This window comes from Pleurodeles waltl, chromosome 3_1 (assembly GCF_031143425.1).
Source record: "Pleurodeles waltl isolate 20211129_DDA chromosome 3_1, aPleWal1.hap1.20221129, whole genome shotgun sequence".
NCBI classification, from domain to species: Eukaryota; Metazoa; Chordata; class Amphibia; order Caudata; family Salamandridae; genus Pleurodeles; species Pleurodeles waltl.
This window is the reverse complement of record NC_090440.1, coordinates 1,888,264,120-1,888,290,305: the sequence shown is the minus strand read 5'-3', so window position 1 is coordinate 1,888,290,305 and position 26,186 is coordinate 1,888,264,120. Positions and strand designations below refer to the sequence as shown.

Here is a 26,186-nt window from a genome sequence, read left to right as displayed (position 1 = left end):
ACGCCCCAAACACCAACTAATATTGCCAGGAAGCGGCGGGAATCGCGCTTAGCCGAGAGGGGTAAGAGCGCGGGTCTGGAGCGAGCGTCACGCTCGCATATTCTTGCGGGGCCCACCGGTGCCTGCCGTTGCGGCCCCGATCCTGGCAGGGACCACCAGAAAGCCGAAAAGCACCCGCAGCGGTCCGTGCTGCCGGCGCACAGCGTCCGCGGCATCCGCGGCCGCGGGTGAGCGAGAGCCGCGTGTGGTCTGGGGATGGGCTAGAGCGGTAGTGGCGATCAGCCGGGAAATCCGGCCGCCATCTTGGATTCCGGCAATTTAGTTCCAACTGTTTTAATGCAGGGATCAATTGCATCTTATTTGTCCTACTAAATATTTTTAAGAATAATTTTTCCTAAAAAGGGAAATCATACTTCAATTAAGTAGATAACGTAGTTGCTCCCTCATTGTCTCTTTGCAGCAAACATCTTATGCTGTGAGATGTTTATGCAATATTATTATACATGATTTATAAAGCGCATAGCTACTAAACAAGGTTTCCCAGTGCTGGCATGAATTAAGAGTAACAGTACTACAAACAACTTCAGGCACAAAGAATTATACACAAGACTGTTGAACCAGCCAAGTTTACAATAATTTCCGGAATTACAAGAGACAATTGCATTCTCTCATAGTTCCAGGAAGATGATTCCAGAGTTTAGGCCCCAGGAAAAAGAAAGAATGGCCTCCATGGCGGAATCTCCTTATTCTATGAATAACAGTTAAGTGAGCTGACCTCTGGGGCGATTCAGCGAGTAACGAGCAACTAATGCTCTTAAATACATAGGTGTAGTGTTGCAAGGCATTTGTGCATAAAGCACAGTGCCTTCAATTGCACCAGCCGTTTAATTCGCAGACAATGATGAGATTTTAATTGGCTGGCAGAGCTAGCTAACTTCTGGGGATGAAGCAAGGGGCTAGCAGCAGCATTTCGCACCATTTGGAGGCATTTGAGTAAAGATTTTGTCACCCCTAAATATAAAACATTCCCATAGTCCAGCCTGAAAGTAACTAAGGCTTGTACTGTGGTGCACTGAGCAGTGGTCAGGAGACAGCTGAGAATCTTCTTAAGCCATTTCAATATGCCAAAACAAGTGTCTGCTACCTTGGTAATCTTTTGCTTCATCGTCAGTTTCTCATCCAACAAGACTCCCATATTTATTACAAATGGGACAGCTTTAGGAGGGTTGCCCATGGAGTCAGACCACAGATGTACACCCAAAGGTATAGAAGGATTCCCTACCAATAAAACCTCCGCCTTGTTTCCGTTTAACCTCAAAGAATTAGAACTCATCCATTCTGCCACTTGTAAGAGACAGCAGGATGGCAAGACTGCAGCAGTCTGTCTGTCCTTGGATGACAGAGATACCACAATTTGTGTATCATCCGCATATGAAAATAGAGTAAGGCCCCAGTTCTCCACAACGTCTGCCAGGGGTCTCACACATAGATTAAGTAAGGGGCTCAAAATGAAAGCTTGAGGCACACCTGACATTAGAAAGTGTTATTTTGAACTACTTTGATTGGTGTACACTTGAAAGAAGCCATTATCCAGGAAAGATCTGATCCAAGCTAACGTATTGCCCTGATATTCCATTGCCTCAAATCTTCAGAGGAGCGTGCTATGGTTAACAGTATCAAATGCTGCACTCAAATCTAATAAGAGAAGTGCAGCAGATACTCCTTAACCCAGAGGAGATCTGATTCAGTGCTGTGACCCGCACGAAAACCAGATTGGGAAGGATGGAGCATGGAAGTTGTGATGAAGCTGTACTTCCATCTGCTGTACCAACTAGGCTCTCTATCATACAAGCAGCATGTGACATATTTGGAAGTGAGTTTTTTCACTTGGTGGTGTGTAGAAATATTTTCCAGTCAGTTGACTCCTGAGGAGGCTTGTATCCTTCCATTTCCATTGCCTGTACTACTTGCCCATCCTCTACACCTTCCTCCTCTTTTGGATTTGTAATTCTATCCTGTTGTTCCTTCTGTTTTAGGAATATCTTACTATCCAAGAAAAATAACAGATTTTTCTAAAAAGCAAGTGACAGCAAGAAGCAGCACTGTCTCCCTTGCTGTAATATTCTTGAACTACTAAAAGCACAATGAATCCCAAAGCAAAAACAAGGATATGTCCATGTGGAGGAACACACAGTGAGAAGCCAAAGAGAAGTCTCCAATAGCCTATACGAATTCATGAAACCACCAAACTGACTTGCTAAAGGTTTGCAACACCCGTGTCAAGAATTGCAAAATTCAAGTAAGAAATAAAGACTAGTCCACAACAAAATGGAAATAAAATGTTGTACACTTTTTAGTTTTACATAGCTCATGTACATCACCAAAAAGACACTTTACAAAATGCACTCATGATAAACTTTTTAAAACTTCACAGGGATTGTATTACTTGTTTTTTGTACTGCAGTACTCATAATGGAAAACCCACCTCACTAATCATATGAGTACCACATTATCAGTGTGAAGAGTTGTGAACCTTATCCCAGAAGTACTGCCTCCCAAAGTGCAAAGAAAAACATTCACTGTTACAAAAACTGTGAGTTCACCAAAAAAGTTTAATAATATTCTTTAATAGATAGATATCACAAATCAATTTATTGTGATAAGTGCTACACATGCCATCTAAGAGTGGCATGTTTAATCAAGCATTTCTGAAACCTTAAGCACCTAGAAGAAATAACAGAGATCTGATTGGCTAGAAGTGAGTAACTATCAAGAAAAAAGTATGATTCCTATCCTTTTCAAGACACCATTTTGAATTCCACTCTATACAGAGCAGAATATTTACAAAACAGGTTTGTATTCCTCTGGGGAAATCATGTTGTAAGAACTCAGTGGCCACGTGACTACTAGACTGATTAAGCATTTAAGTGGCATTCATTCAGGTAAATATTTCTGAGAAGAGATAGACCAACAAATACAGGAACAAATGAAGAAACATCCCACAGAACCTAATAAAATAGAGCGCGCAATTCAAATAACATTCACTTACAAACAATTTTTATTTTCATATATTTGCCATAGGTTGCACAGTGTACAGCACTCATAGATACAATCCAAATATCTTATAAAGCCAGGATCACGTATGAACCAAACGTGCATCTAGCAACATAATATATAAAAAGGGGGTCAATACAGATCAGTAACATGCATAAAGAGACAAATGCATACACAAAAATACATTCTACACAGTACAGAAACAAAACACGCAGATGCAAACAAGAAGTATTATTAGGGAAAACCAGTATTCTACATATATATAAACACACAAGCCAAACACAACTTTTCAACATCACCTGTGCACAGTGAACACACACAGTAACACATATTTACTTTAAGAAAAGAAATAATCTTAAAACTACAGAAGTCCTCACTCACTTTTACATGTGTAAATAATATATTATTTAATCACACTCCATATTTTAAAATTATATACTTAAGGTAGATTATCTTACCTACTTGGGCATAATAGTAGGAGGAACAAGTGGTGAAAAGATGTTAAGAAACTTACCAAACTTATAACTTATTTACAATATTATAACACATTCAATTTAGGGGCTATAGGACTTTCTTTGGAGTTTAACAATAAGGAATGTTTATAATTTTATAGACATTTATTGATTTACTTTGATACATTATATTATTTGTTTACCTTTTATTTCATTTATGTGATATACTTTGTATGGTCAATGTTACAAGATGGCACCCATGTTAAGCAAAGGAGGTCTGTCCTTTTTTATGTTAATGACACTTTGGGTGAGCATAGCATCACTGTGTATTTGGAGCACTTCTTGGTTGAGCCATTATTGTGACCAAGACCATGTGTGATCGAAACACATCAAGTTTGGGGAATAACTATCCTGTTTAAGCATACCTGAGTGAGCATCTGTATCAGCCTTGGTTGAGAAGAAAAGGGTTGTTTGATCGGCAGCTCTGCCAATACAACGCACCACCTTCATTGGGGCCCTGGAACTTGGAGCATATTGTGAGTTTGGATCATATATATAGCCACAGATAGTTGCTCTGCTCTACAGAGCTGCCTGCCTAACCCTACAGAAAGAGCACCCTGGCTAAAATAATTCAAAGTCCAAAAAGTATCAGCTATTGATGCTTATTCACCAGAGTTCAGTCACAGCAGTAGTGGCAATTCACAATGTGTTTCATCTGAAGGACAAACTTAAGCCTGTGATGCGCAGCACATTGTTATTGGAGCCACTGTCAAATGTTTCATGGTGTGAAAAATGCAAGCACATGTTTTAGGGATAAAATTATACTTTCTGGAAATTTACACATGTGGATGTTGCATTTTGTAACCAATCTGTAAGCGTAATCACTAATATGTGTATTGGTACATATATTTCCTAGGATTTGAGTGTCTTGCATTCTTAGAAAGCTAATTTGCATACATATTGGACTTAAATATGGGCCCGTATTGTCGCAATGACAGTAAAAAATATTTTCCAAAATTCATGTGTCATATGTGCCATTGATAATTGTATTGCTTTGTCCTGGATGCACCCTAATTAGTTTTTACATGACGTATAGATTTACAATACTCATTTTCATAACACGATGTTAAAAACTTTTAAACAAACGCACATTACTTTAGAAATTGCAAAACAAATAAGAACAGGATTAAGTTACAAGCTTTTTCAGACTCAAAAACCCATGTCTTAAATTAGAGAAATTGACAAAGTGAACAGAGAAATGTTATTAACTCCACGATTGAGAGAGAATAATGAAAATACTATGTGTATGATTACTACCTACAGTACACAGGCTACACATAGGAGGAAAATATTCAGAAAACATTGGAATTTATTACAGAGTGACTTTACATTGGCAGAAGTAATTGGTTTATCATCTGGAATTCAGGTTTAAGAAAACAAAGTGTATGTATGGTTTGCTGGTTAGGGGTTATCCACCTACCAGCAAAGCCACTATTGTTTTACAAACCTGGTAGGGTTTTACAAGTGTTCCAAATTTAAAACTTGCACCAATAGCCGTGACAGACTACATACCAGATTGCTGGCACAAAGCACATAAACCTAAGGAAATTACCAAATTTGTTACATGCACAACATCATGTACTATCTATGAATCAGAATGTCCAGGTGGGAAATGGAATGTGAGGAGTGCAGTGTTCCCTGTCACAAAACACATTTCTGTACATATCCAACTGTGAGACATTTTAAAGATGTACACAATAGTGAGGTCTGGTATTGACACAATCTTAAGGAAACCACTTGGTGAAACAGGGAATGGTTTTCACAACAACATGAATCCTGATATAGTATCAGCTTAGGGAACTGTGGGATGAAGTGATTCAATATTGATGAGGAGTTTGTGGTACATCGGAAATCAATTAGCTTTCCGGCATATAAATGAAGATATTCTGCTAATTGCCTTTAAGGATTTTTAGCAAATGAATTGACAATGATTGCAGAATGTTAGTAATTGTTTCTGACTTCTTTTACAGATATTTTGACTACATTTTTGAAGCGATGTATTATTTTAAATTAGACACTGAAAAGAGACTCTTCATAGTTATTATGTTGATTTTTTATATTTTTAAATAATCTTTACCCCGTGGTTATAATAAGTTGTATTGCAGCAAAGAACTACATCAGAAGTGTTATTTTTCCACCTGGAATTGATATGTTGGCATACTGTTGATTTATAATTGATAGCGTTTGACATAAGTGATGTTTTTCTGCTTTGAAGGTGTATTTCTTCAATGTATTGCAACATATGAACTTGATAGTATAACGTAAATGCAGGTTGTGAGTTCAAAACTTCTATCTGGCTGTAATAAGCAATCCACAGACAGAAATGTTAAAGTTCAAGTAACAATTTTCTTTGTGATTACATTATGGGGGTCATTCTAAGTTTGGCGGGCGGCGGTCGCCGCCCGCCAAACTTACGCCGCCAAATGACCGCTCTGCGGTCAAAAGACCGCGGGGGCCATTCAGACTTTCCTGTATGCAGACAGTAAAAATCATGCTGGGGCTCTGTTAGGGGGCCCCTGCACTGCCCATGACAGTGGCATGGGCAGTGCAGGGGCCCCCAGGGGCCCCAGGACACCCGTTCCCGTCATCCTGTTTCTGGCGGTGAAAACCACCAGAAACAGGCTGGCGGGAAGGGGGTCGGAATCCCCATGGCGGCGCTGCTTGCAGCGCCGCCATGGAGGATTCTCCCAGCCGGGGCTAATCCGGCAGGTAACCGCCGGACCCGGCTGGGCGACCGCAGCTTTACAGCCGCGGTCGGAATACCACATGAAGCACCGCCAGCCTGTTGGCGGTGCTTCCGTGGACAGCCACCCTGGCGGTCTATGACCGCCAGGGTTGGAATGAGGGCCTATATGTCATTTTTTGTATTGTTAGTATAAAGGAAGTGGTTCAGAGTTTGAATCATTTTCAGTTTGAGAAAGGCATTGTTGTCAAAATATCTCACAGCTGGTCGTTATGAAATAAAGGAATATTGCTGCATACCTCATTGGAGTACTGACTGTTTATCCTGTAAGGGGAACTAAGGATTCTTTTTTTAATGAATGGGCAATTCCTTATCATCTTTCAGCATGGGGGAGGGGGCGCAAATGTAGAGTGGTACACAATCAGGCAAACTAGTGAATAAATAATAGTAGTCAGTACTGCAAAGAGATTATTAGCCAAATATATATTTAATAGAGAAAAGGGAATGTTTACATCAAAATTTACCCCTTTGACACCTGCCATGAATTCACAAAAGGATTCCTGGGAGGTGTAAGCATTGTTAGAAGGAGTAGATCACTCTCTCCCTTGAGTGTAGAGATCTCTGCAGCCCGTGGGATCTCATAACTGAATGTCAATATTAATTATAGTATAATTCAAAAAATTTACTAATTATAGAGTTGTTGGGTAAAGGACTAAAGCCTTTGCATTGATATCTTATAATATGCTTGCAGGTTTTATTCAGTGCTAACACTAAATTAATAATATACTTGAATCTTGCAACTTATCTGTCTTTCTATGTGGTCCTATTTCTATTTCTAAACCTTGTCCTTTAATTACTGTTCTCATGTTCCCCCCACATTTTTTTCTGCACTGTAGCCTTTTATCACTCATGCATGTTGTCTGTTATCTATGACCCTTTTGGTCATTTTATAATTGTGGTCCCGGGGTTTTTAAATGTACACATATGTTTTTCATGATCCTTTTTATTGTTGTGGATGCATTCAGTTTTTATTTCCCCATACCTCATCAGGAACACTTAACATTTCATGCCCTCTTTTTTATGACCCTTATCATCGAATAAATCCACACATTAATAATAAGAACATAGGTATGATATATGAAAACAAATATTTAGAAGTTCTCAATTTGCTGCAAATACTTAATCACAATTTAGGAATCATTAAATAAGATTTACATACCTTTGCTGCAGTCAAACAGTAATTCAAAAGCATTTGTTAATTTTGAACAACAAATCGGAATTTACAAATTCTATTGTTCGCTAACAGTGACTGTCATATAGGCTGCAAGTGAAAGCGTCACCAATTAAGAAGTACATTTACTTTCTGCAGCACAGCAGAAACAGAACTTATCTCCCAACACAGGACTATTTCTAAATACCATGTTCAGCCATGAACAACAAGAAGAGGAGGGCAGGAAGAGAAGATGCAAATTCAGAAACCAACAACTGTAGATACTAGTGAAGGATTGTCTCTCTGAACAAAACAAGCGATTGTAAAAAACATTCATGTCCACTCCTGAGACAACCAAAAAACAAATTTGGAATATGATCCAGTGAAGGACTAATGCAGAGAGTGTCACAAAGAGGTCAGTGGAAGAAATCAGGAAGCACTGGTATGACCTGCGTTCCTGCACCACAGAGAAGTTAGCAACCAGAAGAAAGTACGCTGCAGCTACAGGTGGGGGACCAAGTACTGAGTCAAGACAAACCCCTATGGAAAAATTAATTGATGCCACCTTCCAGTCAGAAGCCACCTCCGGAATACTTAATACAGGCGCATCAGCCCCCATACCAGATGTTACAGGACGGTTCTATAGAATGTGCTTTTATAAATATATCTGCATTAACTATTAGTATTATATATTTGCAGAACAAAAAGTATGACCAGATATGTTGATGAAATTGTAGTGAAATTGTGAAATTAACACATTTCAAGTTTTCATAGTGTACAAAACAAATGCATTGTGGGTAATATTAGTCAGGTTCAAAACCCCAAAAACTTTCATAAAGCGTTTTTTCTTTACAGTTCTACCTTGGTGGCCTATATAAAATATATTGTTAATAATACATATATGTTTGAAATATACCTCAAACAAAAAAATGAAACATTAATATTGATTTTGATTTACTACAAGTACATCTTTAACGCTAATATTACAAAAAGAGTTTCACTGTTGTAATCTGCAACAGCTCAACTTTCTAAAACTTCCTCATGCAGCATCACTAGAACCTGAGGAGGCTGGTGATTCATCCTGTCACACAGACACATAAACTGCTGAAACAGTGACTACCATTCCTACAGTCAACAGAGGCACATGAATAATCATCTTCAAACATTTGAGTGATGTTTTGAAAGGTTGGCTATAGTCACCTCGACCATGTGTTGGAGAAATACTAACACACTGGTGGAGTTAGAAACTGCAGTGGTGAAGCAGCAAGAAGCCTAGACCAAATAACAAACATGCTATGCAGGAATTAGAGCAGCAAGGTTGGTTGCTAAAACTGAGGAGGGTGAATGTCTTAGCAGTATTTCCATTGGTGAGCCAGCTAGATCAAGGTTCTCTAGAAGCAAGAGTGGAGAAGGACAAGGTAGGGGCACAGAGTTTCACAAAAAGACCAGCTATTGGAAATCAAAGACGCAAATAGTAAAGCATCCAATTATACTGTTTTCAAGAAGTTAAAGAAAATAATGTGTATGTGTATAAACTTAAAGGTGATTCCTATTTCTGACTAAAATGTATACAATTCATCCTCAAATGAATCTGTGAATACACATAAAAATATTTGTTTACTGCTCAATACTCTCTGGTAGATATTTAGAAATATGCATGTGATGTATAACTTAAAAGTAGTTACTTGTAATATCACTCTGTACACATTTCCCTCTGCATCTCTTTCAGCACCAAATCCTGAAGGTGATAGGCAAGGAGGCTTCCAATATCATCTTCACCAGATTTGTCACTTGCAGGGTCAATTGTGAGTCTTTTACATATGACTGGATTATGCAGCATAGCACAGGTGGCTATGGTTTTGCAGCACATTGTAGGATCTTACACTAGAGCACCTCCACATTTTGTGCAGGCATCAGAATCTGCCTTTAAGTAAACAATATGCTCAATAATTGTAGGAGGCTGGACTGGCTTGTAGTGAGTACCAAGGGGTACTTGCACCTTGCACCAGGCCCAGTTATCCCTTATTAGTGTATAGGGTGTCTAGCAGCTTAGGCTGATAGATAATGGTAGCTTAGCAGAGCAGCTTAGGCTGAACTAGGAGACGTGTGAAGCTACTACAGTACCACTTAGTGTCATATGCACAATATCATAAGAAAACACAATACACAGTTATACTAAAAATAAAGGTACTTTATTTTTATGACAATATGCCAAAGTATCTTAGAGTGTACCCTCAGTGAGAGGATAGGAAATATACACAAGATATATATACACAATAGCAAAAATATGCAGTATAGTCTTAGAAAACAGTGCAAACAATGTATAGTTACAATAGGATGCAATGGGGAAACATAGGGATAGGGGCAACACAAACCATATACTCCAAAAGTGGAATGCGAACCACGAATGGACCCCAAACCTATGTGACCTTGTAGAGGGTCGCTGGGACTATTAGAAAATAGTGAGAGTTAGAAAAATAACCCTCCCCAAGACCCTGAAAAGTGAGTGCAAAGTGCACTAAAGTTCCCCTAAGGACAAAATAGTCGTGTTAGAGGAATAATGCAGGGAAGACACAAACCAGCAATGCAACAACTGTGGATTTCCAATCTAGGGTACCTGTGGAACAAGGGGACCAAGTCCAAAAGTCACAAGCAAGTCGGAGATGGGCAGATGCCCAGGAAATGCCAGCTGCGGGTGCAAAGAAGCTTCTACTGGACAGAAGAAGCTGAGGTTTCTGCAGGAACGAAAAGGGCTAGAGACTTCCCCTTTGGTGAACGGATCCCTCTCGCCTTGGAGAGTCGTGCAGAAGTGTTTTCCCGCCGGAAGGACGCCAACAAGCCTTGCTAGTTGCAAATCGTGCGTTTGGCGTTTTTGGACGCTGCTGGGGCCCAGGAGGGACCAGGAGGTCGCAAATTGGACCTGAAGAAAGAGGGGACGTCGAGCAAGACAAAGAGCCCTCACTGAAGCAGGTAGCACCCGGAGAAGTGCCAGAAACAGGCACTACGAGGATGCGTGAAACGGTGCTCACCGAAGTTGCACAAAGGAGTCCCACGTCGCCGGAGACCAACTTAGAAAGTCGTGCAATGCAGGTTAGAGTGCCGTGGACCCAGGCTTGGCTGTGCACAAAGGATTTCCGCCAGAAGTGCACAGGGGCCGGAGTAGCTGCAAAGTCGCGGTTCCCAGCAATGCAGCCCAGCAAGGTGAGGCAAGGACTTACCTCCACCAAACTTGGGCTGAAGAGTCACTGGACTGTGGGGGTCACTTGGACAGAGTCGCTGGATTCGAGGGACCTCGCTCGTCGTGCTGAGAGGAGACCCAAGGGACCGGTAATGCAGCTTTTTGGTGCCTGCGGTTGCAGGGGGAAGATTCCGTCGACCCACGGGAGATTTCTTCGGAGCTTCTGGTGCAGAGAGGAGGCAGGCTACCCCCACAGCATGCACAAGCAGGAAAACAGTCGAGAAGGCGGCAGGATCAGCGTTACAGAGTTGCAGTAGTCGTCTTTGCTACTATGTTGCAGGTTTGCAGGCTTCCAGCGCGGTCAGCAGTCGATTCCTTATCAGAAGGTGAAGAGAGAGATGCAGAGGAACTCGGCTGAGCTCATGCATTCGTTATCTGAAGTTTCCCCAGAGACAGAGACCCTAAATAGCCAGAAAAGAGGGTTTGGCTACCTAGGAGAGAGGATAGGCTACTAACACCTGAAGGAGCCTATCAGCAGGAGTCTCTGACGTCACCTGGTGGCACTGGCCACTCAGAGCAGTCCAGTGTGCCAGCAGCACCTCTGTTTCCAAGATGGCAGAGGTCTGGAGCACACTGGAGGAGCTCTGGACACCTCCCAGGGGAGGTGCAGGTCAGGGGAGTGGTCACTCCCCTTTCCTTTGTCCAGTTTCGCGCCAGAGCAGGGGCTAAGGGGTCCCTGAACCGGTGTAGACTGGCTTATGCAGAATTGGGCACCTCTGTGCCCAACAAAGCATTTCCAGAGGCTGGGGGAGGCTACTCCTCCCCTGCCTTCACACCATTTTCCAAAGGGAGAGGGTGTCACACCCTCTCTCAGAGGAAGTTCTTTGTTCTGCCATCCTGGGCCAGGCCTGGCTGGACCCCAGGAGGGCAGATGCCTGTCTGAGGGGTTGGCAGCAGCAGCAGTTGCAGTGAAACCCCAGGAAGGGCAGTTTGGCAGTACCAGGGTCTGTGCTACAGACCACTGGGATCATGGGATTGTGCCAACTATGCCAGGATGGCATAGAGGGGGCAATTCCATGATCATAGACATGTTACATGGCCATTTTCGGAGTTACCATTGTGAAGCTACATATAGGTAGTGACCTATATGTAGTGCACGCGTGTAATGGTGTCCCCGCACTCACAAAGTTCAGTGAATTGGCTCTGAACAATGTGGGGGCACCTTGGCTAGTGCCAGGGTGCCCACACACTAAGTAACTTTGCACCTAACCTTTACCAGGTAAAGGTTAGACATATAGGTGACTTATAAGTTACTTAAGTGCAGTGTAAAATGGCTGTGAAATAACGTGGACGTTATTTCACTCAGGCTGCAGTGGCAGGCCTGTGTAAGAATTGTCAGAGCTCCCTATGGGTGGCAAAAGAAATGCTGCAGCCCATAGGGATCTCCTGGAACCCCAATACCCTGGGTACCTCAGTACCATATACTAGGGAATTATAAGGGTGTTCCAGTAAGCCAATGTAAATTGGTAAAAATGGTCACTAGCCTGTTAGTGACAATTTTAAATAAATGAGAGAGCATAACCACTGAGGTTCTGGTTAGCAGAGCCTCAGTGAGACAGTTAGGCACCACACAGGGAACACATACATGCACACCTATGAGCACTGGGGCCCTGTGTGACAGGGTCCCAGTGAAACATACATATAGGCCACAACCTTATGAGCACTGGGGTCCTGACTAGCAGGGTCCCAGTGACACATAACAAACATACTGAAAACATAGTGTTTTCACTATGAGCACTGGGGCCTAGCCATCAGGATCCCAGTGAGACAGTGAAAACAGTGACAAACATCCTGACATACACTCACAAACAGGCCAAAAGTGGGGGTAACAAGGCTAGAAAGAGGCTACCTTCTCACAATAATGCTCTTCGATTGTGAGCAGCTTTGTACCTCCTTTGGCTCCGCTCCGTCGACCTCGCCCTCCCAACGGTCCCCCGCATCCAATGCACCACCACCGGCGGCAGATCCTTCTCCTACATCGCCGCCAAAACCTGGAACTCCCTCCCCACCAACTTACGCAAGACCCCGGACCTCCTAACTTTCAGAAAACGCCTCAAAACTTGGCTCTTCGAACAGTAGCCCCCACTCCCCCCCAACCCCAACCACAGCGCCTTGAGACCCTACCGGGTGAGTAGCGCGCTTAAGAAATTTGATTGATTGAAAATTTGATTGGCTAAGATTTTGGGATGAAAGTATAGAGTCATGGTCTATGATCTTAATGCATATGCACTGTCAGCTAAAATGTAGCAAACTTGTTTTAGAATGTATAAAATACGCAAATGTGCCAATTAAAATCATATTAAAAAAATAATTACCTAACAACCACCTGTCTGCACACTCTTCTCTTCCTAGTCACTCATATATTCTACAGATGTTGGAATCATGAGGGCTTCTAGGGTATTGAGCAACTAGGTCTATGATAAGAAATTTGGCATTACACAATACTTGGACATTTAATAAATGTTGACTCTTTCTACTATGAATAACATTCTATTTCAGAGGGTGGACAAACTCAAATGTATATTGTCCACACACCCAATCACTTTGCACAGAACGTGGTTTTTGTAGCTTCCAACTCAGAAGGGGTACTTGGAAATGCAATGTGTGAATTATTTCTTGCCAACACACTGCCAAGAAAGTTCCTGCATAAGGGTCTCTAGGATAGCCCTCTTGCAACTGCAACAGTTTGGTGGTAGCTACCAGAAGCTAAAAGGTGTAAGATAGATAAAACCTGAATGTGGGTAGGGATAAAAGCACTGTGTTGTGTAGCCCTTCTTAGTACAGAGTTCAACCTGATAATTAAAGTATGAATGACCTCTTTGAAAGACGTGTATCTCGCATAAACCTTTTCCTTTTTTTGCTCAGTCACACTCTGTTCTAAATATATTTCTCTTTTCTTTCTCTATTGTGCTCCAAGAATCCATATCCTACTCACTTTAGCATAGAGTGCAGCCATTGTGAAAGACTACAATACATTTGGGGGCACCTTTTATACTTCACAATTATAGTATTTTGCGTTTGCAAAGTGCTGTGTTTTAACAAATTTCCTATTTGTGAATTCTTTGTACAGCAAAATAGTAATCACAATTACAAATTCAGTATTTTCCATTGCAAAAACCAGGAATCCCAAATTATTTGATGGGGTGCGAAATTTTAAGAAATACACCATTAGTCACTATATGCAAATCAAAAACACCCTATTCAGTGGTCACAAGCCACCTTCCAACTTGTTTGCAACTCTTTAATTTTTGGTACCTCAGACTGTTAGACACCATTATACACAGATGTGCCACTTGTATGTGATTTCATAGAAAAAGATTTTATGGAATCTCTTTAATGAGCAACTATTTCACATAAACTATTCAATGAAAATATGCATAATGAATGGCACTCTCATTGTCATAGAATGTCCTTTTTTCAAAAGTGGCTTCTTTTCTATATTATGTTTTAAGCTGTAAATGCAATGGTTGTCCTTCAGAAACATTTTTTTCCGAAGTATTTATTTAAATGCTTTACTTCAGGGACATTGTTTCAGATTTATTTCTTTTATGTTGTAAAATAATTACTTTGGATGCTTTTATTTACTGACCCCGCATCATCCCTAAACACCAACTATACCTGGCCCTTTAAAAACTCTCCACAGGACTAAACTCTACCCATCCCTGGCCCCTTAACTGTACCCGTTCCTGAACCCTAAAAGTCCTTTCTACTCTCAATTCCACCCACTCCTGAACCCTAAAACCCCTCCCTACCACTAAACTCCACCCTTTCCTACTCTAAAAATCCCTTTCTATGCCTAATCCCCATCCATTCCTCAATCTTCAAAACCCCTTAGCACTTCTAATCTTCAAACCTCTCTGAAGCCTAAAAACATTCACCTCTGTTAAAAACCACCCATGCCTGAACCTCTAAAGCCATGCACCATTCCTGAACTCCTCTCATCCCTGTACTCTTAAAGCCCCTTTCTACATTTACATTCCACCTGTCTGAAACCTTAGTACTCCTTCCCACCCTAAACTCCACCCACTCCACAACCCTGAAGATGTTTGTCCAAGAACTCCATGCATCCTATACTCCTAAATTCCCCCACCCCTAAACTCCGCTCACTCCTGAACTTGAAAAAGTCTTCACAACTCCTAAACTCTACTTATCACTGTACCTTAAAATACCTCACCAGCCCTAAACACCACCCACCCATGAATCCTAAAAAGCCCTCATCAGCTCTAAACATCACACATCCCTGAACCCAAAAATCACTTACTTCCCCTAAACTCCATCACTTTAAATTCATTTTGAATTTTTCTTTATATTTTGCTTTCCTTTAAAATGTTCCTTTCTTTTTTTTTATTTATATGTATTTCCTTGAACTTGTTTATCCTTAAAAATGCTTTCTCATGATTTAATTTCCTCCAATGTGGTTTCTCAGTTTTTGTTTTTCTATTAATTAACACACATCAACATAGGGCACCATACATTTGTGTTCAGCGACAAATGCGGTAATAGACAAAAATGCATATGAGCTACAGCGCACAATAATGTCCCAGTAGACAGTAGTGAAGATATTTGTGACTATGAGGTCAGCTAACCAGCGAGTAGGACCGTGTGACCACTGACTAAGCCAGAGTGACCAGTGAGTAGGGTGGCCACGCGTCCCATTTTTTACAGATATGTCCCACACGTGTGTCATCTGTTTTGTTGGCCACACTCAGCTACTGTGGGATGACTAATGTCCCGCTTTTTACTGTTCACAGCCAGCTACCTGATGGGACACGTCCAGCCAATGCACTGGTGTCCACATTCCTCCATTTCAGCAGTCGATGAGCTGTGAAAGAGGTGCCTGCCTATGGCTGAGGGGGGAAGGTGCATCAAAAGAGGGGTCATACACATTGCAGCTTCAGTTATGGGCCACCTTTAGAGATGTGAATAGGGAATGTGGAGACCTACAATTAAACAACCCTGAATATGTGAATGCAAACCATGCTTCAGGCATATACAAGGAATATGACCTTAGTGTTTATTTATCTTTCCTTTGGGTTACACATATTGCCAGATCAGAGGACAAATGAACAAGCAGAGTATGATTTGCCCAATACCAAACAATGTGACAAGTTAGAGACTTGAGATTGTAATGAAGTAGAATCTTCTTCCAAAAGCTATTAATTTACCACCATAATACATTTTGGAGAGTGGGCTGTGAGAGGGAGCACTGTCTACACACCCTCCCCCAATGCAATATCCAGCCTAGGATTTTTTTAACCACAAACTTACTAACAGCTTTTAGAATGACTCTAAATATGTCCACTCTTGGGGCACAAAACGGGGTCAGGGGAATAATTTCAAAAAGCTAATGCCAAGAGCACATAATTTAGATAAATGAGGGAGTGTGGATTAGATGTTAAATCTTATGATTCTGTCTGCCCACCTGAGTAAATTGCCCACGTTGTTAGGGGCCTTGTTAAGGTGTTTTTTAAACTTTCACTATTTGTATTGTGCCTATTTCTAATGCCTCTTTAAATATTTTCATGTAAAAGGGAAAATGGAGAAGTAGATTTGTGAGAGATTCTCTTTAAATTATGTGGGAATGGGTGGTTAATGGTTAGCAGTATTCTTGGTGAACACCACTGTTTACTATTGGTGTTTCATGCCTTAAAACTATTTCATCTTATTCAGAGGATATAGGGCCTGATTACAACCTTGGCGGAGGGGATTACTCCGTCACAAACATGACGGATATCCCGTCTCCCGTAATGCAAGTTCCATAGGATATAATGGAACTTATAATACGGCTGGCAGCACATCCATCGCGTTTGTGACGGAGTAATCCCCTCCGCCAAAGTCGTAATCAGGCCCATAGTCTCTCCAAAGAAGGCATTGGAACTCGAATACACTGTAACGGAGCAATCGGACTCCATAAAGTCAATATCCAGCCAAGCAATTTCTTTTAAGCAGGCCAGATTTAGAGGTGGGAGTTATGACATTAAACCCAAAAAATGCACATCCCTCATAGAATCATCCTTCCTGCACCAGTCAGATTTCCCCATGCTACAAAGTGTGTATTAGCACACAACTTATCCTCCAAACTGAAAGTGGACAGATGACTGACCACCCTGTCGGTGAGTGTACACCCTGCTTTCTTCTACCTTCACCTTTCCTTGCTTCGTTCTGCAGCCCCCTCGTCTCTGCAGGGCTTGCCCTCTCTCCTGTACTGGAATGCTCCTGCTGTCTCCTATATTCAGCATAACAAGCTATTTTTTCTGTTTCCCACTTCTCTACCCAGCACAGCATCTGTCCCACCCTCTGCAGAACCTTTCACTAGCTGTATTTCTTCATTTCTCCATCTGTCTTGTGGTGTCACAGGTCCTTCCTACGATGAGACCTCGCTGATTACACATGTACGCCTTCCTTGCACCCCCTGCATTCAGTGAGTGTGCTTCTGCCTTGAGGGAGCCCCTCAGCTTCAGGCGTACCACACCCTTCACTAATTCTCTCTCCATCTTTCTTTCTTGCCCACCCTTCTGTCGCCCTCATGTCCTATCACTTGTTGAGCCTCTGATCTTTTCGGAAGGCAGCACTAAACTCTCTTTCCTGCTGTCTGTGCTCATACTCCTATATAAAGAGAACACCCCCTTCCATAGATCCCCCTTGTTTTCCTCTGTAAGGGGCATTCCTCTTTCCTGTGGGTATCTTTCTCTCTCCTGTACAGTATGTGTCACTGCTTCTCTTTCCTGCAATGCTCCTGCTCCTCTCTGCGGGGCTCAGGGGCCCAATGGCCCTTTTTCCCATAGTCTTCATGAGCCCTGCCATGAACATGTAATGCACGCCAACAGTCTCTTTTCTGCACTCCCCCTTCCTTGATTCTATCTGCTGCAGCACCTCTCTATCCTGCTTCAACAAGTGCTTCTCCCTCATACATGTCACCATTCCCTGTATTCTCCCCAGCAAAGACCTCACCAGTGCTTAATTTGTAAAACATAAAAGACTGAGGGCTCTCGTCAGGAGTCCACTGCAGCTTGCACCACCCATTGCCCCAGTCCGTGCTCCCAATCACAGTACACACACAACAACTAACCATCACACTCCTACGTGTGTGACAGACTGGACTATTCCAGGCCACCCAACAATACTGCAATAGCTTGGGTGGCAGGTATTAGTCATTTTAATGTATATTGATTTATTAAACAAGTGTTATTGTGCCCATCTCTAAATTTGACAAACAGCACCACCACATGCCAGACTGTCATAAGTGGTGGTGTTGATAATTAGGTGCTGGTGCCTAGTACTGGAAACCACTGGCTCAAATTAAGCACAGACCTCCCTGGTTATGCAGGCGTATGCATGAGTAAATCTTCTGGTCCAGGTTACTTTTCAGAGGTGCTAGAAGTAATTTTCAGAGGTGCTAGAAGTAAGGATGCAAGAGATGCTGCAGCACCCCCAAAATACCCCTTGTTGGAGTTCAGAAGATGAATGAACAAGAGGCCTTTATATTTGGTTTTAGTTTTGTCACATTAGCTGTGCGTCCCAAGACGGAGGTCAGATGTAGGGCAATGTAATCTTGCAAATATTCTTTTATCATGAACACTGGTGTTTACTTTCTCAAACTGCAAAGCAAGAGGGTTTTGTAATGTGAGCTATATAATAATCCTGCTAGTGTTCAAGGAGTGTGAAAGGAAGAAGGTTTATAGGATGTTACATTTTTTAATAATACAAAAATTAAAGATTTAGAGGACATCTCTAGAAGCCATTTCAATTTTAAAAAAATGTGCTTTGTATATAACAGTATACTGGCACATCAAGCTTTAATCATATTTGTGAAAATGTGTTCCAAAATGAACCACCGGCTGCATACTGCGCCCTTACTAGTCTTCTGTTGAGTGAGTGTGGCTGATGTGCTACACTTGTTCTCAGTGCGAGGCTTGTTTTTATCACAATCCCAATGACTTCAGCAATGCAACATTGATGGCAGCACCCCCATTTTGAAGATTGTTCCAGCACCAATGTTATTTTCTATGCAACTTGGACCTCTGCTTCTGTTTGTCACACTCCAGAATTAGGACTACAGCAAATATCTGGAGTGGGCGAGCTACTATTACTGTAAGGGCCTGTGAAAGATGAAGATCGCCTGCATTTTCTGTTCCATTTCTCCAGGTGAACATCTCATACCTTTCTCTTGTGCCCCCCCTCTTCCTCCTCCAGGACATCCCTGGTGCTCTCTGTGATGCATGCCCTGCTCCATCCTGCACGTACTTCCCCTGTTAGCTCATCTGCTCCAATAAGGATCTACAGTTCTCCTTTGCCCAGTCCTCACTGTGCAGATCCTCTGCATCCCATTCCTGCGGGGAATCAATCTCCCATCTAGGGATCTAAAACCTAGACATTCCACAAACATAATCAGGGCTACAATTTTCATTAAATCTTGGGAATAAAACGACTTTCTCGAGAGTGCACACCAACATAGCAAACACACAACGAGACACTGATGGTAATTAAAGGCAACTTCTACACAAAGTATAATTTTTTATAATTTCATTACTTTCAGACAGGACTGCTAACTCATCCTGAACTGGACCACGTGAAAGCTTGCATCCCTCTCTGTCTAGTCGACGGACCCCCCTCTCAAAACAGGGTGCAAGGAGGGACGGACTCTTGTGCCCCCAAAGAATGTACATGAGCCCTGGTTCTCTCTCCTACGGCAACTCCCCTTCTTCCTTCTGAAACTGCTTTGCTCCATATTTTGCCAGTTCTCGAGTAGCTTCTCCCCTTCACGTTATCGAGCAGAGCAGATTCCACAGAAAGAGCGACCAGGCAACAACAAGCGATCTGATTGGTCAGACTGGACACATCGGGATACTATAAGGGAAGTAGAAACCGAAATAGAGACAGTGAAGAGCTCATTAAAATAATTGTGGCGGGGGGACAAGGCTCCCAGCCCCCACCGTGCCCCATCCCTCAAGCACCGGGTTAGTTCCCACGAGTCAGGGCTGGTCCCATCAATGCAAGACATGGCCCCGCCCTTTCTGAGCAGTGTCCCATTCACTTTACAGGAAGCAGTGCTGTGTGTGCCTCCCACTGCACGCAGCCCCTCCCTCCTTGCCCAGTGCCCCATACACTTCAGAGGAAGCTGTCCGTGTGTGCCTCCCCTCGCAGATAGCCCTTTGCCCCTGTCTGCACTTTCACTACACTGCGCCGCTGCACTACACAGGAATCTGGACGGTGTATGCCCCCACTTATCTCACCTGTAGCGTCCGCCCCCACACGGTGCTCAGTCTCTTCACCCCCGTGCACTTTCCCTCCACTGTCACCCTCAGCCCCCTCCCCGGTCACTGCTATAGCCCCTCCGAGACTTCACTGATGGTTTTCGGGCTTCCCTCCTCCTGACGGGGCCATGAAGGTGACCGTTTCCTTCGGGAAGACCCTGATCGTGGTGCCCTGCAAGGATGGCCAGCTCACAGTGGGGGACTTCACGCAGCAGGCAGCCCAGAGGTACCTGAAAACCAAGGAGAAGGTGAGAGATGAGCCCGCCCAAAAATGTCCAGTGTGCTTTGTGTGCCGTCTGCTTCTGAGGCGCTGGGGCCAACGGGATATGTTTTTTGTGGACAGGCACTCTGTACCGTGAGAAATGTCCCAGAAGTGCTTGCTTTTCCATACATCTTTGTAAACATTTCACTGTTGTCAGTCGACCGTCTAAAACAAATGTAAGACAGTCGTCTGCATGGAATGAGCGAGTTTTAACCACCAGAGAAAGACAACCTGCTAATAATGTAATGTTAAAGTATGTTCTGCAGACCATCCGCACTGTTTTCATGCTGCATACTAGTACTGTGCTCATCTGCAACAGTTATTTAATGATCCACTATGACATAAACACGCGGTGATACTAAAATAATGAGACGCGTGTTTTCCATACTGTAGCACTAGAAAGATACATCTTCTGCTGTTTCTCGGCGTGTTACCATTGTATCCAGCCATGAGTTTCTAAACACCTGTTGCGCACAGGAAGCACTCCTGAATGTGCGTTCCTTCTCGCCTACAGTTCCTGGTTACTGTGTATAAATAGAAACTACAAGGCCCAGCGTGCAAAGTGCTGTTGGCTAATATGTGATGCCAGTGGGCAATCACATCTATGTTTTATCACAAACAAAGAGCTTGAGCGTTACACTATCTTAAAATGTAATTTCTGCTCGGCCCTGGGAATCCCTGTGGAGGGTTAGTACCTTATGGGGAATGTGGATTCCACGCTTAAGATATATTTGCAGAACATTCTTGGTACTGTTGCAAGGGTCGGCATTGCCAGCCCACGTGTTAAGGAAATCATGAAAACTTTTTTATAAAATCTACGTTGTTTAGATGCTGTTTTACAAAATATGAACGCCGTCCATTCTGCGTCCTCTATTCCGCTGGACACGTGGGCTGAAAACTCGTGTTCTTTCCGAGAAAACGTCAAGAGACTTTTTTTTGGCCAAGGTTTAAGAACCCCTTGGTGTTTTTGACACTGACTGTGCTGTCCTCCCCTAAATTTTTTTATTTGTTGGTGTGGGATTGAACCACTAGGTCCACGACACCTGTTGCAGAGAGGAGGCTGTATTCACTCTCATCCACTAGATCCACCCACACCTGCTGCTGACACAGCTGCATCGACTGTCACCCGCTAGGTCCACAGCACTTGTTGCTGACAGCAACCTGCCTTTACTGTCACCCACTAGATCCATGCACTTGTTCCTGAAGGAAACAGCATAGCCTTTCTCTGCACCTGTTGCTAACAGGGAACTTCATTCACTCTCACACAAAAGCAGGTCGCCTCTTGCTGACAGGGAACTGCATTCAGCCTTTCACACTAAATCCACGACACTTACTGTTGGCAGGAGGCTGCATTCACTAGATCCACCCACACCTGCTGCTGACACAGCTGCATCGACTGTCACCCACTAGATCCACAGCACTTGTTGCTGACAGCAAACTGCCTTTACTGTCACCCACTAGATCCATGGCACTTGTTCCTGACGGGAACTGCATTCAGCCTTTCACACTAAATCCACGACACTTACTGTTGGCAGGAGGCTGCATTCACTAGATCCAGGACACCTGTTGCTGGCAGGGAACTGCATTCAGTCTCTTACTAGATCTGCAACACTTACTGTTGGCAGGAGGCACAGTGACTCACACACTAGATGCACAGCACTTGTTGCCGACAGGAAACTACATTTACTCTCACTCACTAGAACCATGACACCTACTGTTGGCAGGAGGCTGCCTTGATTCACACACTAGATCCACAGAATGTGTTGCTGGCAGGAAACTGTGTTTACCCTCACACACTAGATCCACGTCACCCTCTGTTGGCAGGAGGCTGCATTCACTGCCACACGCTAGTTGCTAGTTCCATGACACCTGTTGCTGACAGGAAACTGCATTCAGTCTCTCACACTAGACCTAGGACACCTACTGTTGGCAGGAGGCTGCCTTGATTCACACACTAGATCCACAACACTTGGTGGTGACAGGAAACTGCATTCACTCTCACATATTAGATCCATGACACTTGCTGCTGACAGGGAACTGCATTCACTGTCACACTAGAACCAGGACACTTACTGGTGGCAGGAGGCACACTGAGTCGCACACTAGATCCACAACGCTTGTTGCAGACAGGAAACTGCATTTACTCTCACACACTAGATCCATGACACCTGCTGCTGACAGGGATCCATATTCACTCTCACACTAGACCTAGGACACCTACTAGTGGCAGGAGGCTGCCTTGACTCACACACTAGATCCACAGAATGTGTTGCTGACAGGAAACTGTATTTACCCTCACACACTAAATCCACGTCACCCTCTGTTGGCAGGAGGCTGCATTCACCCTAACGCACTAGATCCGTGACACCTGTTGCTGACAGGGAAATGCATTTACCCTCACACTAGATCCATGACACCCTTGCTGAGGGGAAACATCATAAACTCCCTCTGCACCTGTCACTGACAGGAAGCTACGTTCACTGTCAAACTAGATATATACCACCTGTTGTCGGTAGGAAACTGCAGTCACTCTCACTCACAAGATCCACAACACTTTTTGCTGACGGGGAACACAATTTACATTCACACACCAGATTCACAACACCTGCTTCTTACAAGGAACTGCATTTACTCTCACACACTAGATCCATGACACCTGTTGCTGACAGGGAACTGCATTCACTCTCACACTAGACACCAGGACACCTACTGGTGGCGGGAGGCACATTGAGTCGCACACTAGATCCACAGCGCTTGTTGCAGACAGGAATCTGCATTTACTCTCACACACTAGATCCATGACACCTGGGCTGACGGGAAACATCATACACTCTCTCTGCACCTGTCACTGACAGGGAGCTACTACATTCACTGTCAAACTGGATATATACCACCTGCTGCGGGCAGGAAACTGCATTCACTCTCACTCACAAGATCCACAACACTTTTTGCTGACGGGGAACACAATTTACATTCACACACCAGATTCACAACACCTGCTTCTTACAAGGAACTATATTTACTTTCACATGCTATATCCATGACACCTGTTGCTGAGAGGAAACTGCATTCACTCTCGCACACTAGATTCACGAACTCTGTTGCTGACATTAAACTGCATGTACACTAGCATACTAAGTGAACTACACCTGCTGCTGACAGGGAACTGCATTTACTCTCGCCCTCTAGAAGCATGGTAGCTGTTTCTGACCGGAAACTGCATCAACTCTTACACACTAGATTCACGACCCCTGTTGCTGACAGGGAGCTACATTCACTTTCACACACTAGATCCATGACACCTAGTGATGGCAGGATATGCTCCTGCGTGTTTGTTCCCTCTCTCACACTTGATGAATGACACCTGTTGCTAGCAGCAAACTGCATTTACCTTTGCTAACAAGTTCTCTGAAAAATGTCATGGCACTCGTTGCTGAGAAGAATCACTGTTTTGTGTGCAATTACTCCCACACACTAAGTCCTTGGTGCCGTTTTGGGTTCTTGACTGTACTTTGTTTCATGTAGTGGGTGCAGGCGATTGGTTGCTGTACGAGTTACTTTTCTTTCTCTTGCACATCACCGACTAGATGGCACATGGTGGTGCTTTGAGAACTGTGAATCTTTTATCTCACATACTGCAGTGTAGCAAGAATGTCATGGGCCCTGGTACAAGCAAGGAAAATGGCTCCTTTGACTGCTGTACAATTTTCAGGTTTCAATGGGCTCCTCAGGGGTCTGCACCCTGGTTCCACTGCACCTGCTGCACTGGTGGTAACAACACCCCATCTCACCTACTGGACCCCTGGCATATGTTGTTGACCCAAACCATTCTCGTGTACATCATCTTCTACCTCGCCTTGTTAAAGATATCTGATAGTCCTCCTATGTGGCTTTCCACTCATGGACACATATTGCCGCCAGGAAGTTCCCATGTATATTCCCCTATTTTCTCAATCAGAACCTAAGGCACCTGTTGAAGAGAGGGAGTGACCACGTGTGTAGCCCCTCTTTAATTCTCTAACTCTGACACCTGTCGCTGACAGAACATGCTTTTGTGTATCTGCTACCCTCAGCAGTGGATTGCTGACAGAATTCATATTTTGTGTACTTTACCACCCCAGTACTGGATTGCTGACTCTTGTCGTGGGTTCAGTGAATTCCTTCTCACTCATGCACTATATAAATGACACCTGTTGCTGGTGGGAAGATCTGTTTGGATGCATTTGATCTTACACCCTAGGTACATGGCCCTAGTTAACTATCTAGAAATGCTTGGATATGTGTGTTTTTCCTCTCATGTCCATAATATATTGCACCTTATTGGTGCATCAGTTTTTTTTTCCCATCAGATACCCGAGCCATTAGTTTTTGTGGTGGCAGGAAGTATTCATTTGTGTACCTTCATTCTCACCCACTGGAGCCATATTACCAATTGATGACCTGAATCACTCCTTTTCACTCACCAATTTTGCCTTCCACACATCTGGATACCACAGGCTCACAATTGCTTGATCACACCCTGTTTCAGCACAGACAGGCCCTTTGATTAGTAGTTTGTATTTACATTGTGCTTTCTGATATGCATTTTCAATTGTGCCATTCTACAAACAGCTATTATTTTGACTTACTCCTGTAAGAAACACGTTTTGAGGCATTGAAAGCAGTCCGCCATATGAAAACACTTGACGATAGTTATGTCAGGCACACTTTTTGCCACAAGCAAAACATATGTTTCAACTAATTAGTGAAAGGTGTATATGTATTTTATAGCATGATGTAAATTATGACTTCACGTGTGAGGAAGAAATAAATACCAAAGGATCAAATTCTTCACTTTAATTTTTTCAGAAATAGAAGTTCATAGTTTGTTTTCCCCCTGTAATGCCTGTGATGTAACATCGCAAATACCATACATTTAAGATTTCAACATAATTGTCTCCTATTATCTAAAATTCCACAGCCGTACAGGGAAATGTCGCCTTGAAAGCTTTGTAAGATCTTATTTGAAATTGTATTTATTAAATTTACTTAACCATGTGGATTTATAGAATGTCCTGCGCCCGGTCAAGAATAGCAGCCTTCTTGAGATGGCCAGTTTCTAAACCCAATTAACACATCCAAAGTTGAAGCTTTCTTTATTTATGTAATGGAGGCACTGAGATCGCACGTGGACCCTTGTTTTGCTCTCTGACTGGCCTTACCGACTGTGTATCCTTGATGGCATTCTCAGCCCTGCTCTATTCTACTACCAGCCCTGTAACCTGTCAGTGACCATTTATTGCCCACTTTTGGCACTGATTTCGTCAGTGTTTGTGGCTCTGCTCTGTCCTCAGCCCTGTCAGTGCTCTCGTATAACCATCTCATCAGCGCTGTGCCTCAGTTTGGCCCAATGCTACCACCACCCGATTGAATGCAGTGTCCATCACCATCCCAGTAACAGATGTGCCATAATCCTACCCCGTTCCTTACCACCGATCTGACTTCCTTTCTTGGTCCTCCTCAAAATCCTGTTGTCAGTGAGTTTTGTTCTGGGCCTGGATGCGTTGAATTGCTACAGATCTCTCATCAAACCTTTTATGCATGTGTGACCAACCTCAAGTCGAGTGAGTCCATTTGTCTCATGCCACCAGTAGGCCACTTCATGGTGCGTCTGATCTCTCTCTTCATAGGTGCCACACGCTATCACTGAACAGCACTGGCGGGCATCTCAGCCGAATGCTTGTCAGAAAAGGAGTTTGACTACGTTTCAGAGCTTCCTGTTGCCACAAAATGTGCCCACGAATTTATGAGCAGGTTTTTGGTAAAAGCAGCATATAATTTCTCGTGTCTGGCAGTTTTCACCAGTTAGTTGGTGGTGGCGCATTTTTGTTGAAGTTTCTCAAAGGCTATTTAATTTGAGAAAGAGAAAGCCCGAGAAGACCAGTTGGAAAGTTGTTCCAGAGTGTTGTCAGCAAATGTACTGCGGTGGTTGCT

General features: G+C 43.2%; 1 protein-coding gene across 2 annotated transcripts in view; it reads left to right on the top strand.

Annotated features, from left to right (window-relative positions):
• PARD3B (par-3 family cell polarity regulator beta) overlaps window positions 1–26,186 on the top strand; it is a 2,030,765-nt gene that overhangs the window by 186,233 nt on the left and 1,818,346 nt on the right. The window contains exon 1 of one of the 2 annotated variants that reach the window (XM_069225989.1): window positions 19,452–20,199. The exons of the other annotated variant lie outside the window; for it this stretch is intronic. Within the exon in view, the coding sequence (XP_069082090.1) occupies window positions 20,080–20,199 (120 nt within the window). The 5' untranslated portion in view covers window positions 19,452–20,079. Of the gene's footprint in view, window positions 1–19,451; window positions 20,200–26,186 lie in introns of those variants that run through there. 2 annotated transcript variants of the gene reach the window in all.